A 13,175-nucleotide genomic window follows, 5' to 3' on the forward strand; every position below is an offset into this window, starting at 1 on the left:
TTGGAGGATTTATTTCTAACCGGAATATGTTACATGGGGATTGTAAAACAGTGCTTTATCTCATCCTGTCAAAGTTTAATCTGGGCAAACTCTCACTTCCCTAAGGAAGTGAGGCAAAAAATGTGGACCAATTCAACAGAGGCATCTGGAACTTTCATCCGCCCTTTGATTCTCAGCTACCTTCTCTTTGCCTTCATCATCATTTCCTCGTGGAAGGGTTATTTTCCATCCTGGATAAGGGAGCCAGGAATCCTGCCCCCTACAAGCACACCAGCAGCTTGGGCTGGAAAAGTGTACCAGAGTTTTCCTGATATTCACACAATCCCCAGAACCCAGGCAGAGAACGTGGCGTAGTCTGTGAAAAGGTCACAGCACTGCTTTAGGAAAGTTCTCAAAATGCTATCACTTAACTTCACTTATTATCACACTGGAAAGTCATCTCACCTTCAGTGTTCTGAATTCATTCATTCATGTCATGTAACAATTGTAATGTGTTACTATATTGCAGAAAAGCAAAGTGTTTGTTAATAAGTGGAAAACAGAAAAGAATGTATGTCTCCAGTGGGTGTGTGGAGCATTGTGGCATTAAATAATTTGGGGAACTACTGATTTAAGCAAGTTCCTCTATTGCAGAACTTCTCAGGGCCTTCAGAATGTTAATCTGAATTACAAATCTTCACATAGTGGAGAAGACAGTCAGTAATACTTCTCACACATACTGGTTTGCCGTGGATCATCCTGTTCAACTAGCATTCCATAAAAATGTTTTGGGAAAAACTGTTGTAGAGTTTGAGCAAGCAGTATTAATCTTCTCTCCAATCTTTCAGTTTTGCACAAAGATACTTGGCAATTATTAGTATAAATCATAAAAACAGCCACTGTCAAGTTGACAGAGAGAAGACAGACAGTAATGCCTTCTTTGGGCTCAGTTTCTGCCTTTGCCTGTTTTTCAGTAAACAACTTTATTCTTCCAACAATCTGTAAATGCCAGTAAGGTATGAGCTTGAATGCTGACATATAAACACAATCTTCTAGGGACTTCCCTGGGGGTCCAGGGGTTAGGACTCTGTGCTCGCACTGCCGAGGGCCAGGGTTCAATCCCTGGTTGGGGAACTAAGATCCCACAAGCTGTGCAGTGCAATCAATCAATCAGTAAGATCTTCTACTTAATTTCAGACATGAGCATGCACCTGTCTAGTTATGAGGCTTTAAAAACTAATCCTAAACTTCCCCTTTTATTCTTTTTATTTCTAAATTCTCCCCCACAAGGTCTGTCACTTCTACCATAGACACGTCTACCAAAAGGCATGGCTAAAATTCCTTCACTTTCTTTTCTTTAATCAGCCAGAGGTGCTATCATCACCCAAGCCGGTTCCCTGAGCTACTGTCCTCCTTTGGTATCAGCAGAGTTTAAGGTGTTTTTTTTTTTTTTCTTTTTTTATGTTAAGTATAAAAAAAAAACAGGTGGCTTTCTCCAAATGGGGAATTTAGAATAGTACCTTTGATATACCTACTATATGAAATGCAAAGACTTTAAGACCTGACTTTATTTACCTAGCTATTGTGAAATGAGTTTTAATAAAAATCAGAATCAGAAAGTGCAAATACAAGCTCAACACTTATTAGCTAAGTGACTCCAGGCAGGACACTTAACCTCACAGAGGCTCAGCTTCCTCATCTGTGAAATGGGGGCAAGTAGGATCCATTTCATAGGGCTACTAGGAGGATTAAATGAGACAAGACATGTGTAGCATTTAACACACATGACAGGTACTCACAAAAAGTAGCTGCTATTATTATTATTATTACCCTTGGTATTTTATTCTCTAACCAAGTTCTGAGTAGCATGTAACTCCACGTAAACCATTAATACAAAGTGAAAAGAAATCCAGTTGATACCTTCATAATTCTACATAAAAGTATCATGGATCCAAGGCTACCTTTCACTGCATTCACTTTGTACAATTTGCTTAATTTTTGTTCTCCGTCAGAAAGCTTCTAATGCAGGAGAAACTCTGGAGAACATCCAATTCGCCAGCATCATCACCAACTAATGGCAGTTTATTTTAGAATCTGATTGAAGTGAAAAATATTAGTTTCTCGAAGAAACAGTTCAGACATGATCTCCACCTCAACTTGGTGCTCCTTGCATAAACTTTAAACAGGGTTCTTCAAAAATCATTTTTTTTTTTATGGTCATGTTCTATTACTTGCGGTTCTTTGTACAAAGCCGCCTTCCTTGGGATTATAAGAGCATGCTCAGTGCTGCAGGCAGGTGTTCCACATTATCTGCACTGATCCTTTGAGACTCTACCGGCCCCAGCTGGATTCAGTCAGTGGGGAAGTGAAATCTAAGGGAATGCAAGCAGGGTGGGCAACAGACATGGAGCAGAAAACTCCTCAGAGTCATTCCTTTTCACCAAGAGAAATGGAAAAGCTTGATAATTCTCTATTCACTCGCCATTTCTTGCCTCAGATTTCAGACTTTTCTTAAATATAGAACTGTTCGCATATCTAGATATCTCTATATAAATTTTCTTCTAGTTCCCTCCGTAACTCTACATTAGTGCGTTGCAACTTTCACGTATGGAAAAGTTCTCATACTGGGTGATAAACACTGTGGGTGGATACAGAGCATTATGGGTACCTTGATGGATGAGGTTACCTCTTTTCTGTTGCCTTTCCAAACAAACTTTTGCATTTGACGTAACTCCCTCATAATAATACCTATGCAGCGAGTTGTGAGGGTCAAATGAGAACTTTTTTTGGCAAGTGCCATACTCTAGTAGTTGTTTCTAATTCTCAGGAGAAGAACAAGAAATCTGCAGGTATATGTCTTAGATAATCAGTTTCAGAGGGATGGAAAATTGGCTAAAGCCTATTTCAGTGAAACACAAGGAAGGGGGTCTAAAGACTAACAACCACACCTGCTTCTCACATGCAGAGACCTCCTACAAAACCCTCACAACTCAGTACTAAAGACCATGAGGAAACACTGGCCTCACCTCAGGTCACAGTCTGTGCCGCAGGGTTCAGTAATGGGTGCTGGCTGGGGCAGCCGATCACATCTTTGATCAGAAACTGTAAGCTGATCAGATTCCCTGGTACAAACAGGTTTTCGTTTCCGCTCCCCTAAGCAAGGAGGAAAAAAATTATTCAGACAAAGTAGCCTATTCCATAAACTATTTAGACCAGGGACTGGCAAACATCTTCTGTAAAGGGTTAGACAGTCAATATTTTTGGTTTTGTGGGCCACGTGACTTCTGTCGCAGCTACTAAACTCTTGTTATAGGGCAAAAGCAGCTGTTTACAAATGTAAAAAATTGGTGTGTCCGTGTTTCAATAAAACTTTATTTATAAAAGCAGGAAGTGGGCTGGATTCAGCCCACTGGCTGTAGTTTGACAACTCATACTGTAGACAAAAGGAAACAAGATCAACCACATAATACGACTACTAAACCTATGTCTCTGGAAAATCAGCTTAGCAGAGCTGATTTTGCTTGGCTTCACACATAACGAGGAAACCTAGCATATCCTGAATCCCTTAAACAGCTCAACTTGCCAGCCCAAAGTGACCAGATAGATGCAGAGAAAGATTAGAAAATGCATGCAGATCGAAAGGTTTATAGATTGCATGTATTCGGCTGCTTCCAAAAAAATAAAAAACACCTTGAATCCCCCAAACTCAACCTAAAAGTAGATACCTTGGCAGGGTTTGCTGCACGCTTGCCAGGGTCCATGACTGTTCCAGTAAAACTGCTGGGGTTTGTCTTCAATTGGAATATTGAAAGAATAGCGCACATCAGGGTTGTATAACTTTCCCACGGACAACACCTGGGATGTGCAGACAAAATGGAGAGGATGTGTATGGGCCTGGTGATTCTTGGAGTTAGAAAATGGGCATGGGCTCATTGCCAGGTTTTTACCTGAAGCAAAAGTTCTTGTTCAATGCGATCTGTGGAGTTGATTCTTTCCACTACGTTGTCGGACCCGCTGTACTCTATCACGGCATTCCCAACCCGGATTTCCCTTTTGGACATTGTGACAACAAAGTCTCCATTTAGCAAGAATTCACCTTTACTGCTTGATAAAGCTAAAGATGAGAAAAGAGAATTCATTGATTTGCTGCCACTTGAAATAATACTTTGATAGGCAGACAGCCAGAGTGTGAAGAACGTAGACTGTTCAGCCAGACACGCACAGGCTCAAATCCGAACTTTGCCACTTGGCAACTATGTGGCCTTGGGACATCACTTTCCTCCTCTCGGTCTTGATCTCTTTATCTCTTAAGTGGAGATAAAACACCTCCCCTTCACGGTGCCCTTGAAAATTAGAAATATAATACAAGCGTGCTAATTAGCCTGGGGTTTTTGATACAAGCCCCGCAAACACAGGATTACAGATGGAAGCCATGAGCTGTGGTTACCAGAGGAGAGGGGGGGGGGGGGGGGGGCAAAAAGGGTAAAGGAGATCAACTGGATGGTGATGGATGGAGACTAAATTTTCGTGGTGAGCAAGCTGTAGTATATACAGAAGCAGAAATATAATGCTGTACATGTGAAACTTATATAATGTTATAAACCAATATTACCCCAATTTAAAAGAAGAAAAAAGTTTTATGATTTAAAAATACGTATTAATAAAATGAACACTTACAAAATTGGTTCCCACACAAATAACCCTTTCTTCTTCATATGAGAATTAGCTGAACCTACTGAATCTTTGTTAGTTTTCTCTGTTTAGACAGATGTTGAAATGTAGAAGTCCATAGCCAATATGATGCTCAAATATCACTTCCTTGGCGAGGCCCACTGAGGTAGCCAGCCTCCAATATGGCCCCAACAATCCTTGCCTTTTTTTTTTTTTTTTTTTTTGCGGTACGCGGGCCTCTCACTGTTGCGGAGCACAGGCTCCGGACGCGCAGGCTCAGCCGCTCCGCGGCATGTGGGATCTTCCCGGACCGGGGCACGAACCCATGTCCCCTGCGTCGGCAGGCGGACTCTCAACCACTGCGCCACCAGGGAAGCCCCAATCCTTGCCTTTTGATAGTCACACCTGTGCTGTTCCCTACCACACTGAGTAGCACTGATGTAATCACTAGGATACTGTGACTTCCAAGGCCAGGTCAAAGGCATTCGGGCTCCACCTTGCTCTTCCTTGAATCTCTGGCTTTAGGAGAGAAGTCAGATGCCATGTTGTGAGGATACTCAAGCAGCCTCATTGAGAGGCGTCTTGCAAAAATCAGTGAGGAACCAAAGCCTACTGCCAATGGCACCTACGTGAGGCATCTGGTAAGTGGATCTCCTAGCCCCAGTCAAGCTTTCGGACAGGATCACAGCCCTAACTGAAGTCTTCACAGCCACTTCAGGAGAGACCTTAAGCCTGAAACACCCAGCTATGCTGCTCCCAGATTCCTGACACACAGAAACTGGGATATTATATATACTTGTTGTTGTAAGCCACTAGATCTTGAGATAATTTGTTACATGGTAAAACCTACCTGGATCATTGTTTTTAAAAGTGCAAGCCCCTCCCATTGGAAACACAGATTCCATACTTCCTATCCCATTTCCCACCTTAATTTTTCTCCATATCACTTTGTTTATGCTCTCCCTCTCCAAACAGGAATGTAAGCAACGAGCTTTGGACTGTTTTATTCACAGCTATTATCTCAGCTTCTGAAAGAACACATGGTAGATGCTCAAAAAATAGTTTTTTGGGGGAAGAATGAATGAATCCACTGTGAATCTTGCAAAAGATGCAACAATCAGTGAAGCTGAACAAGGAATGTTAGAGAACAGCTGGAGTCAAGTGCCAAAACACTGGCCAACTAAGAACATGACAGAGTTAGACCAGTTAGACATTTAAGAAAAGGAAATAAAAATGGACAAAGAAGATGAGATGACAGCTGCTTCAGAAGGAATAATTTACTCATCCAAGTGTCAAGAGAGGCTACTGGGAAAGTGAATAAAAACCTCAGGAAGCTTTTTAAAAAATGACTCGTTTTCAGATTTTACTGTCAAATTCAAACTTTAAGCAAAGAATGTACCACTCTATCACATGACTTGACTGGAAAACTTAGGGAAAGATATTTATTAATTGCTTATTCTCCATTCTAAAAACGTGGGCATGATTAAAATCAAAATACAATTTTGTTGGATATAAGAAAAAATAAAATTTATTTTTATACTTTTTGATTAATTTCTCAAGATAAAATCCCAATCATATCATGACCAAATCAAATCATATCCCAATCATATCTTCCCCCTAGTATTTACTATAAAAGTTTGGTTTTATTTTAAGTACCTTCTCTTTTTTTCAGTACTACTGCTCTTTGAATAATGAATTCTCCCATGTTTTGAGCTTGACATGTAGCAGGTACTCAAGAAAGCAGAGCTATTAAACATTTGAGCCCTAAACAAAATACTAGAAAGAGGCCAGTAACCTTCTGTAAGTTGTGCACGATTAGCAAATCTTGGCAGCGAGGGATCCCTTGAAATGCACAGGCCATGTATTTAGGTGAATAAAAGGAATGTGGAAACTGGACCCAGGGTTGGCAAACAGGTGTCCTCCCAGACACAAATGTCAATCATTTGGTACGAGCCGTTCAAGAAACTACGCAGAACAGGATTCCCTGACAGCATCGTGTCTCAGCATCATTGATGACATCTGTCTTGGTTGTGGGATGGGGGGGGGGGAGCCAAGTTATCTTAGGCGTCTGCCAGATCCTAACCTGCCCTTCACTGATGCAGGTGACGCACTGTCTTTCACCAGAAGTAGACCAGACGCAATGCATATGTAGAAAAGGTTGAGAGGATTTAGGGCAAGTAGATATCATACCCTTATGTGGAAATTAATGAAGGCTTCAATGAAGCTCTGAATATTCCCTGTGGCTCAGTAGCAGTAGTGTCCCTGTTTTCGAGGACACGGGAACCTCACAGAGTTCACCCAGCTGGGCACTATACTGATGCAAGGACTGCTCTTCGCAGGATCAGGAATTAATTGCATCAAATTTGATCCCTAAACCTGCGCTTCATCTACCAGAACTCCTACCTTATAAGCCCCATCTTGGCCCTGAGGTAAAAGTAAGATGCCTTCATTGGAAATGGTTGGGAAGAAAGTGGTGACACAGGAACAAAAGCTTTTAAAAAGATAATCTTTTGAAATAGGCAATCCAGGATCTTGGCTTCTTCTTCTTGATCCAAAATCCTTTGATTGTCCCTCTACTACCAACAGAACGTAGCTCAAGTTCCTTAGCATCACCTTCCTGTATCTTTACAAATCTTATCATGACCTATTCTTCCAACCTCACCATTCACTCCCACCAATAAGCCTCAACCCCAGTCATGTTCATCCCCAGGTCAGCTACACATTTTTCTATATGGAGGTAGTAAAGTGAAGTGGTTAAGGGTACAGGGTCTGAGGTCAGACCAATAAGGATTTTAACTCTTTTCCCATTTTCTGTCCATGTGACCTTGGGTAAGTTATTCAACCTCTCTGAGCCTCAGTTTCGTCCTCTGTATAATGGATTTCTTATAGAATTGTTACAAACATTAAGCAGGATAGTGCATATAGGATTTGGTAGCTGGCGGGTCAAAATGCCTTCAAATGCATTATCTCCTCATCACACTTTTATACTTGCTTAATTCATGGATAGGAAAAGCATGACTTAAACATTATTAAAATATTTTCTGAGGCCAGGTGACTTCTAATCGTGGAAGTGTGTCTCCAGAGCCTGTTAACCACTAAAGTTTTCTAAGAAGAAGGTCAACACATATCCATGAAATGAGTGAATGAATTCAGGCGTTATCTTATGTACAAATTGAAAGCAAGTATGTTTAGCTACAGATTTTTAAAAATTTAAGATATTTGTTCTGCTAGACTGCATGAGCCTCTTTAAGTAAAGCCAGCATTTAAAAAAGCACTTTTCTAAGCCTAAGAAAGATCCCAGTCCATAGTAGGTGCTCAGTCAACGATGTCGAAAGAACAAGTGATTGATGGAACCTGACATTCGTGACAAGGAGAACAGAGAGCTTCCAGCCAAATAACTGTTTCCCCGTCAGTGTGAACCTCTGACAACCTCATCTTCCCTGCAGCTCCTGTAGCATGAGACCCACCAGCCATGCAAGATGTAGGAGTTTCAGTGGGTCACTGGTTGGAGACGAGGTTGTTTCTGTGGCACCTCAGGCCTCCTGAGGCTGCCTCCTAACGTGGGTCACTTACATGGCGGTGGCAGGATGTGCTGCCAGAAAAATCACCCAGTTCTTTCAAGCGAGGTCGCATGCTAGCTACTCAGCTGATGTTTCACTAAAGGGGGGAAACGAGATGTCACAAGGCCAGTTCTGTAAATTAAGCGATAATCCAGCTCTGGCTGTATTCAAAGAGCAATCATCTATCCTATGTTAATTCTGGGGCTCCTTTCCAATGTCTCCAGGCTTCCTCTCATGCTTATGCTGACCTGGGGGCATTTCACCCTTCACTGCATGCTCCTTATCCCATTAGATGGTGAGTAGGAAAGGAGATAGGAGTCATCAGGTGAAATGGAGTTCCTGCTTTATCTTGAACTGAATCGATTCCTGTCTTCCCACTGCCACCATTAATCAAGGGCTAAGTGTCCTGTAGACAAATAAGCACCATGGAAATGGCTCCTTTTTCTCCTAAAGAAACACGAACATGGTAGCACTGGGTGCAACTTGGCTTTAACCCAACGGGAGGGAGGGGTCTATGCTGAAAGGATGACCTTTGACATGGAGACTTTCTGCTTCGGTACCTTGTGAAACAAATAGTTTCCTGAAAACAACAGTCTACTGCCCAACCTCCCACTAATGCGATTAGGGAGCTAATTTCCTGGGTTGGTTTCCCCCCCATTTCACCCATCAGAGCTGGGCTGCTACAAAGGCCCTCTCTCCTGGAAACCGCTCCTTCACCAACACATGCGAAAAGAGTATGGCTTGACTGACCTTGAAAAAAAAATGTGAGGTATACAGATGATCGCTTAGCAACCGAACAGCTAGGACTGGCCTCCAGCAAGACTCAACTGGGGGCTTTAAAATATTCTTAGAGCATTTGCTGCGCCTTCCTTCAAGCCAAGAGTAAACATTTACACCCGGCAGATTTGATGACAACATCATATTCCTCCTAACTTGTTAAGAAACCACTGTAAGGTTCAAAGGCTCTAAGGTCTTGACCTTCATGCTCGGTGAACTGTGACTCGCCATCTTTGCTTGGACTTTCCATTTGTTTCCAGAGAGACGTTCCTTGGCCAACAGGTAACTTTCCCATAATATTCCATTAAAGAGCCATGACTACCTCAGACTGTCTGTCCCAGATGACAAATCTTCCTTAATTTTGCTCTCATTCTTTACAAGGAGATTAAGAAACCTCTAGCGAGAAATAAAAGGATGTAAGAAGGCCCTCCCCAATTCAGGCACCTGAGCTGGTTGATGAAGTTGAATTGAACTGAGGCCACTGCTTGGAAAGAGATTATTTTTCCAAGAAGGAGAATAACAGTGGAGAATCCTTCTCCTTTTCGATGAGAAGAAAGGAACAGCTCAACATGGTGTTTGGCTCTCAGGAAAGTGACCAATAAAGGAGGCTGCATGCAATGCTGCTGGATTTAATTAGGAAGTAGTAAGGCCACGGCCGTCACAGGTTCTAATTTATAATCCAGTCCACGAAGAAAAGTGCTTGACCCATTGTGCACACTGGTTGAAGGAGAAATGTGGGATTCCCCAAAAATAATTTGGATAGGGTCCTCAAGAGCTTTGTTAACTGTTTAAAAGGCACCACTCATTTGCATATTGAGGGTGAGGAAAAGCTGATGTAACCACTGAGAATTGACTCCAAGTAAGATTTTACAGTCTTTAAAGAAGGAATGATTCTGTATATTTCCACCATAACTCCATCCCCCCATTAGGCACATGGCAGGTACTCAGTAAGTGAAGACAGCATGAGCAATAATTATTATTCAATAATGATTCAATAATTCAGCCATCATGTACTTAGTTCACATCACGTGAAGGCTTCCTATCAGGAGCTAAAAATATAAAGACACAGCTTCTGACCCTAAAACACTCGTGGTCACATGGATAAATAAGGAACAAGTCTCAACTGAGTGGATGGTGACTGCATCCCTTTGGCTGCTCAGGTCAAAACCATGGAGTCATCCTTGACCCTTCTCTTTCTCTCATACACCATATTCAACCCATCCACTAATCATGATGGCTCTACCCTCAAAAGATATCCGGAATTTGACTGTGTACTGCCAATTCCACTGCTCCCACCTGGGGACAAGCCGCCAGCACATCTCTCTGACTACTGCAAGAACTTTCTAACCCATCTTTCTGTTTCCACCCTGCACCCTACCTACCGACCCCGTCTGTTCTCAACGTAACAGCCAGGGTACTCTTTAAAAAATATAAATATGATTATATCATGTTTTTCCTTGGTTCAAAACCTCTAGTAGCTACCCTCGTCTTTCAGAGTTCAAGTCCTTTCAATGATTATATGGCCCTATATGATCTAGTCCTGATACCTGTTTAATCTCATCTGGGACTCTCCTCTGTGCTTACAAAGCTCCAGCCACACTGACCCCCCTCTATCCTTGGAACAAACTAGACATATTCCTCTTTTAAGGATTTCACACCGGCTGTTCCCTCTGCCTGGAATGCTCTTCCCCTAGACAGCCATTGTCTCTCACTACAATTCAAGCATTTCAACTCGACTGTTCCCACCTGCTCTCAGTGTCCCAATTTCCTTTATGCTGCTCTGTTTTCTAATTTTACTTATTACCTTCTATTACCTGTTTATTGTCTATCTCCTTCCACGAAAAAGTTCTAAGAAGACAGAAATTTTAATTTATTTTTTTAATGTTTTTGTTCTGTTTTGTTCATTGTGCCTAGAACAGGGCCTGGCACATATTAAATAAGTGGCTGGCTGAATGAATGATGAGACATTGCAAAAAATGCTACAATAGAGGCATGTGTAAATGTTATATTTAATTAGCACGCTTGGCTAAAGGGTCATTGCTTATCTATAAACGATTTCATGCAGACATTCCAAAATATAGATATGGGTTCTAATTCAATCCAACAAATTCTCATTTCTAACTCAATATTTCCAGATGTTTGGGCTAAGCCTCTGCAGAGGCGGTATTCAGAGGCATGGAGTCCCTGCCTGGACACGATAAGAAAGTCCATTCATTTCTTTTAAAAACTGCCCAGCAAGACTGCCCTGATTTCTTCTAGATCTGAGTGCAAGTCGTGCCGCTTTTCAGAGCTAAGAAGAATCTGGTTGTGCGAGGTGACTAGCTGAATCCCTTTCTGTCATTACCCCGGTCCCCATGTTCTTTTTTTAATGAAAAATAATTGGGTGAATTTCCTAATCACTTATGGAAGTTTACAGAATGATAATCTGAAGTGGGACTGGGCTGAGCAAACAGTTGAAAATGAACACAGGGCTGTTGGTGAGCTGTGGTTTGACAATAGGAAGAGATATGAATTAATCACGTGCCTGGCCATGGTGAGAGAAAGATGAAGAAACTATGAAGTAACAAGATGGGCCACGTTAGAAATGACATAAGAAACATATTGCCAGTATAGAACCTTTTGGAATGACCGGGAATAATGAAATGTTGAATAAGTCCACCTGTGGTCTGCTATTGGTTAAGTCAACTAACACCTCTACTACAACACTGGCATGTCAGTTACCCAAAGGACAGATTTTTTTTTTTTTTTTTTTTTAAAGACTCAAAAAGAGCAATGATTTTAGGCTAAACTTACAAGGCAAATACTTCCAAAATTTGATTTGGGGATATATGGGGATATATGTATATGTATAGCTGATTCACCCTGTTATACAGCAGAAACTAACACACCATTGTAAAGCAATTATACTCCAATAGAGATGTTAATGGAGCCTATGTTCTAAGAAGCAGAGTCAATTCCTTGATATTGACTACTATAACTACACAACTCTTAAATCAACAGGCTGAGGGTGTAATGTACAAGGGAGAAATAAAATAATGAGGTTCAAGATCAACTTCTTTCTTTTATGAAAATACATGACATCTGAAAGCTGTCCACCTGCTGTAGGGGAAAGGAAGTAGCCTCTGCCAACTGCTCCAGAGAACCAGAATTCCTGCAAATGGCAGGGGGCACCCATCTCACCTAAGTAGTTATCATCCTCTGATTTCCCTGAGAAACTGTGCTGCCGCACATCGATACTGGTAGCACCAGCTGGAATTCGGACCACAACATTGTAACCTGGAAAGAAGTGAGCAGAAATTGAGCATTCCACAGATTGGTTCATTTTCTCTAAGCATGGCGTAAAAGGTGGCAACAAAGGAATACAATATAATTCTCACTATTAGGTGCCTTATGGGTAATGTACCTTATCAAGACTCATTTTACACTTGACATGAATACTTTTACATATTACACGTGGTTAACAATGTTTACACTTTGACTATTTTCCTTCTCATGGTTCTTAGGAACAAATTCTTACCATAATGTACTGTATTAAATGTTCCTGCCACTGTTTTGCACGAAGAATTATCGCCACCACAAACCCCACATTTATCTCTCCGGGCTTTTGAGTTTAAAACATGATCGCATCCAGCTTGCTTTTAAAAAGAAAACAGTTGAAATACATGGTAAGTATTAGAGAGATTATAAAATGATAAGTAATGTGTTGCTTTGAATGAGGTGCATTCAAAATGACAAGAACTTTTAAGTCTCTTTAAACTTTCAAGGGTTGGGAACTCAAATTGTCTTTAGCCTTGCTGTGGGAAAATGTGGTCCTTGGACCAGCAGCCATGGGCATCCCCAGTGATGTTGGGGATGCAGAATCTTAGGCCCCACCCAGATGTACTGAGTCAGAGTAGATTTTCTGGCATGCTAATAAGACCCTTAAGTGCTTCGTCTACAGATTAAAGTTAGAGAAGCACTAGTCTACAAGTAAGTAAAGTAAATGAGAAAAATAGCTCAGGAATGAAAAGAAACAGGGGGAGGTTGAGGACTGTATCCCATTAAAGAGCTCACACCGCATCTTAAGGGAGCAGCCGCTGTCCACTGCGGGCTACTGCTGCCATGCAGAAATAGGAGCTCAGTGTTGACGTTTCCCAATGTTTCAAAAGGGACTGGAAAATTTGATTGTATGTGAAATCCCCTATGTTT

The 13,175-nt window shown here is 41.5% G+C and overlaps 1 protein-coding gene across 6 annotated transcripts in view; it reads right to left on the minus strand.

Moving 5' to 3' along the window:
• The window catches only part of ADAMTS9 (ADAM metallopeptidase with thrombospondin type 1 motif 9), a 220,343-nt gene that overhangs the window by 150,695 nt on the left and 56,473 nt on the right, over positions 1-13,175 (minus strand). For all 6 annotated transcript variants that reach the window (XR_003796732.1, XM_029243139.1, XM_029243140.1 and 3 more), the window contains exons 15-19: positions 12,505-12,622; positions 12,168-12,263; positions 3,927-4,093; positions 3,705-3,834; positions 3,006-3,132 (exon numbers count right to left, since the gene is read on the minus strand). Coding sequence is in view for 5 of the 6 variants with exons in the window: in XM_029243139.1 (XP_029098972.1) it covers positions 3,006-3,132; positions 3,705-3,834; positions 3,927-4,093; positions 12,168-12,263; positions 12,505-12,622 (638 nt within the window). In the remaining variant the exon portion in view is untranslated. The remainder of the gene's footprint in view (positions 1-3,005; positions 3,133-3,704; positions 3,835-3,926; positions 4,094-12,167; positions 12,264-12,504; positions 12,623-13,175) is intronic.

Source organism: Monodon monoceros, unplaced genomic scaffold, assembly GCF_005190385.1.
Source record: "Monodon monoceros isolate NGI ecotype Baffin Bay Population unplaced genomic scaffold, NGI_Narwhal_1 Super_Scaffold_3, whole genome shotgun sequence".
NCBI classification, from domain to species: Eukaryota; Metazoa; Chordata; class Mammalia; order Artiodactyla; family Monodontidae; genus Monodon; species Monodon monoceros.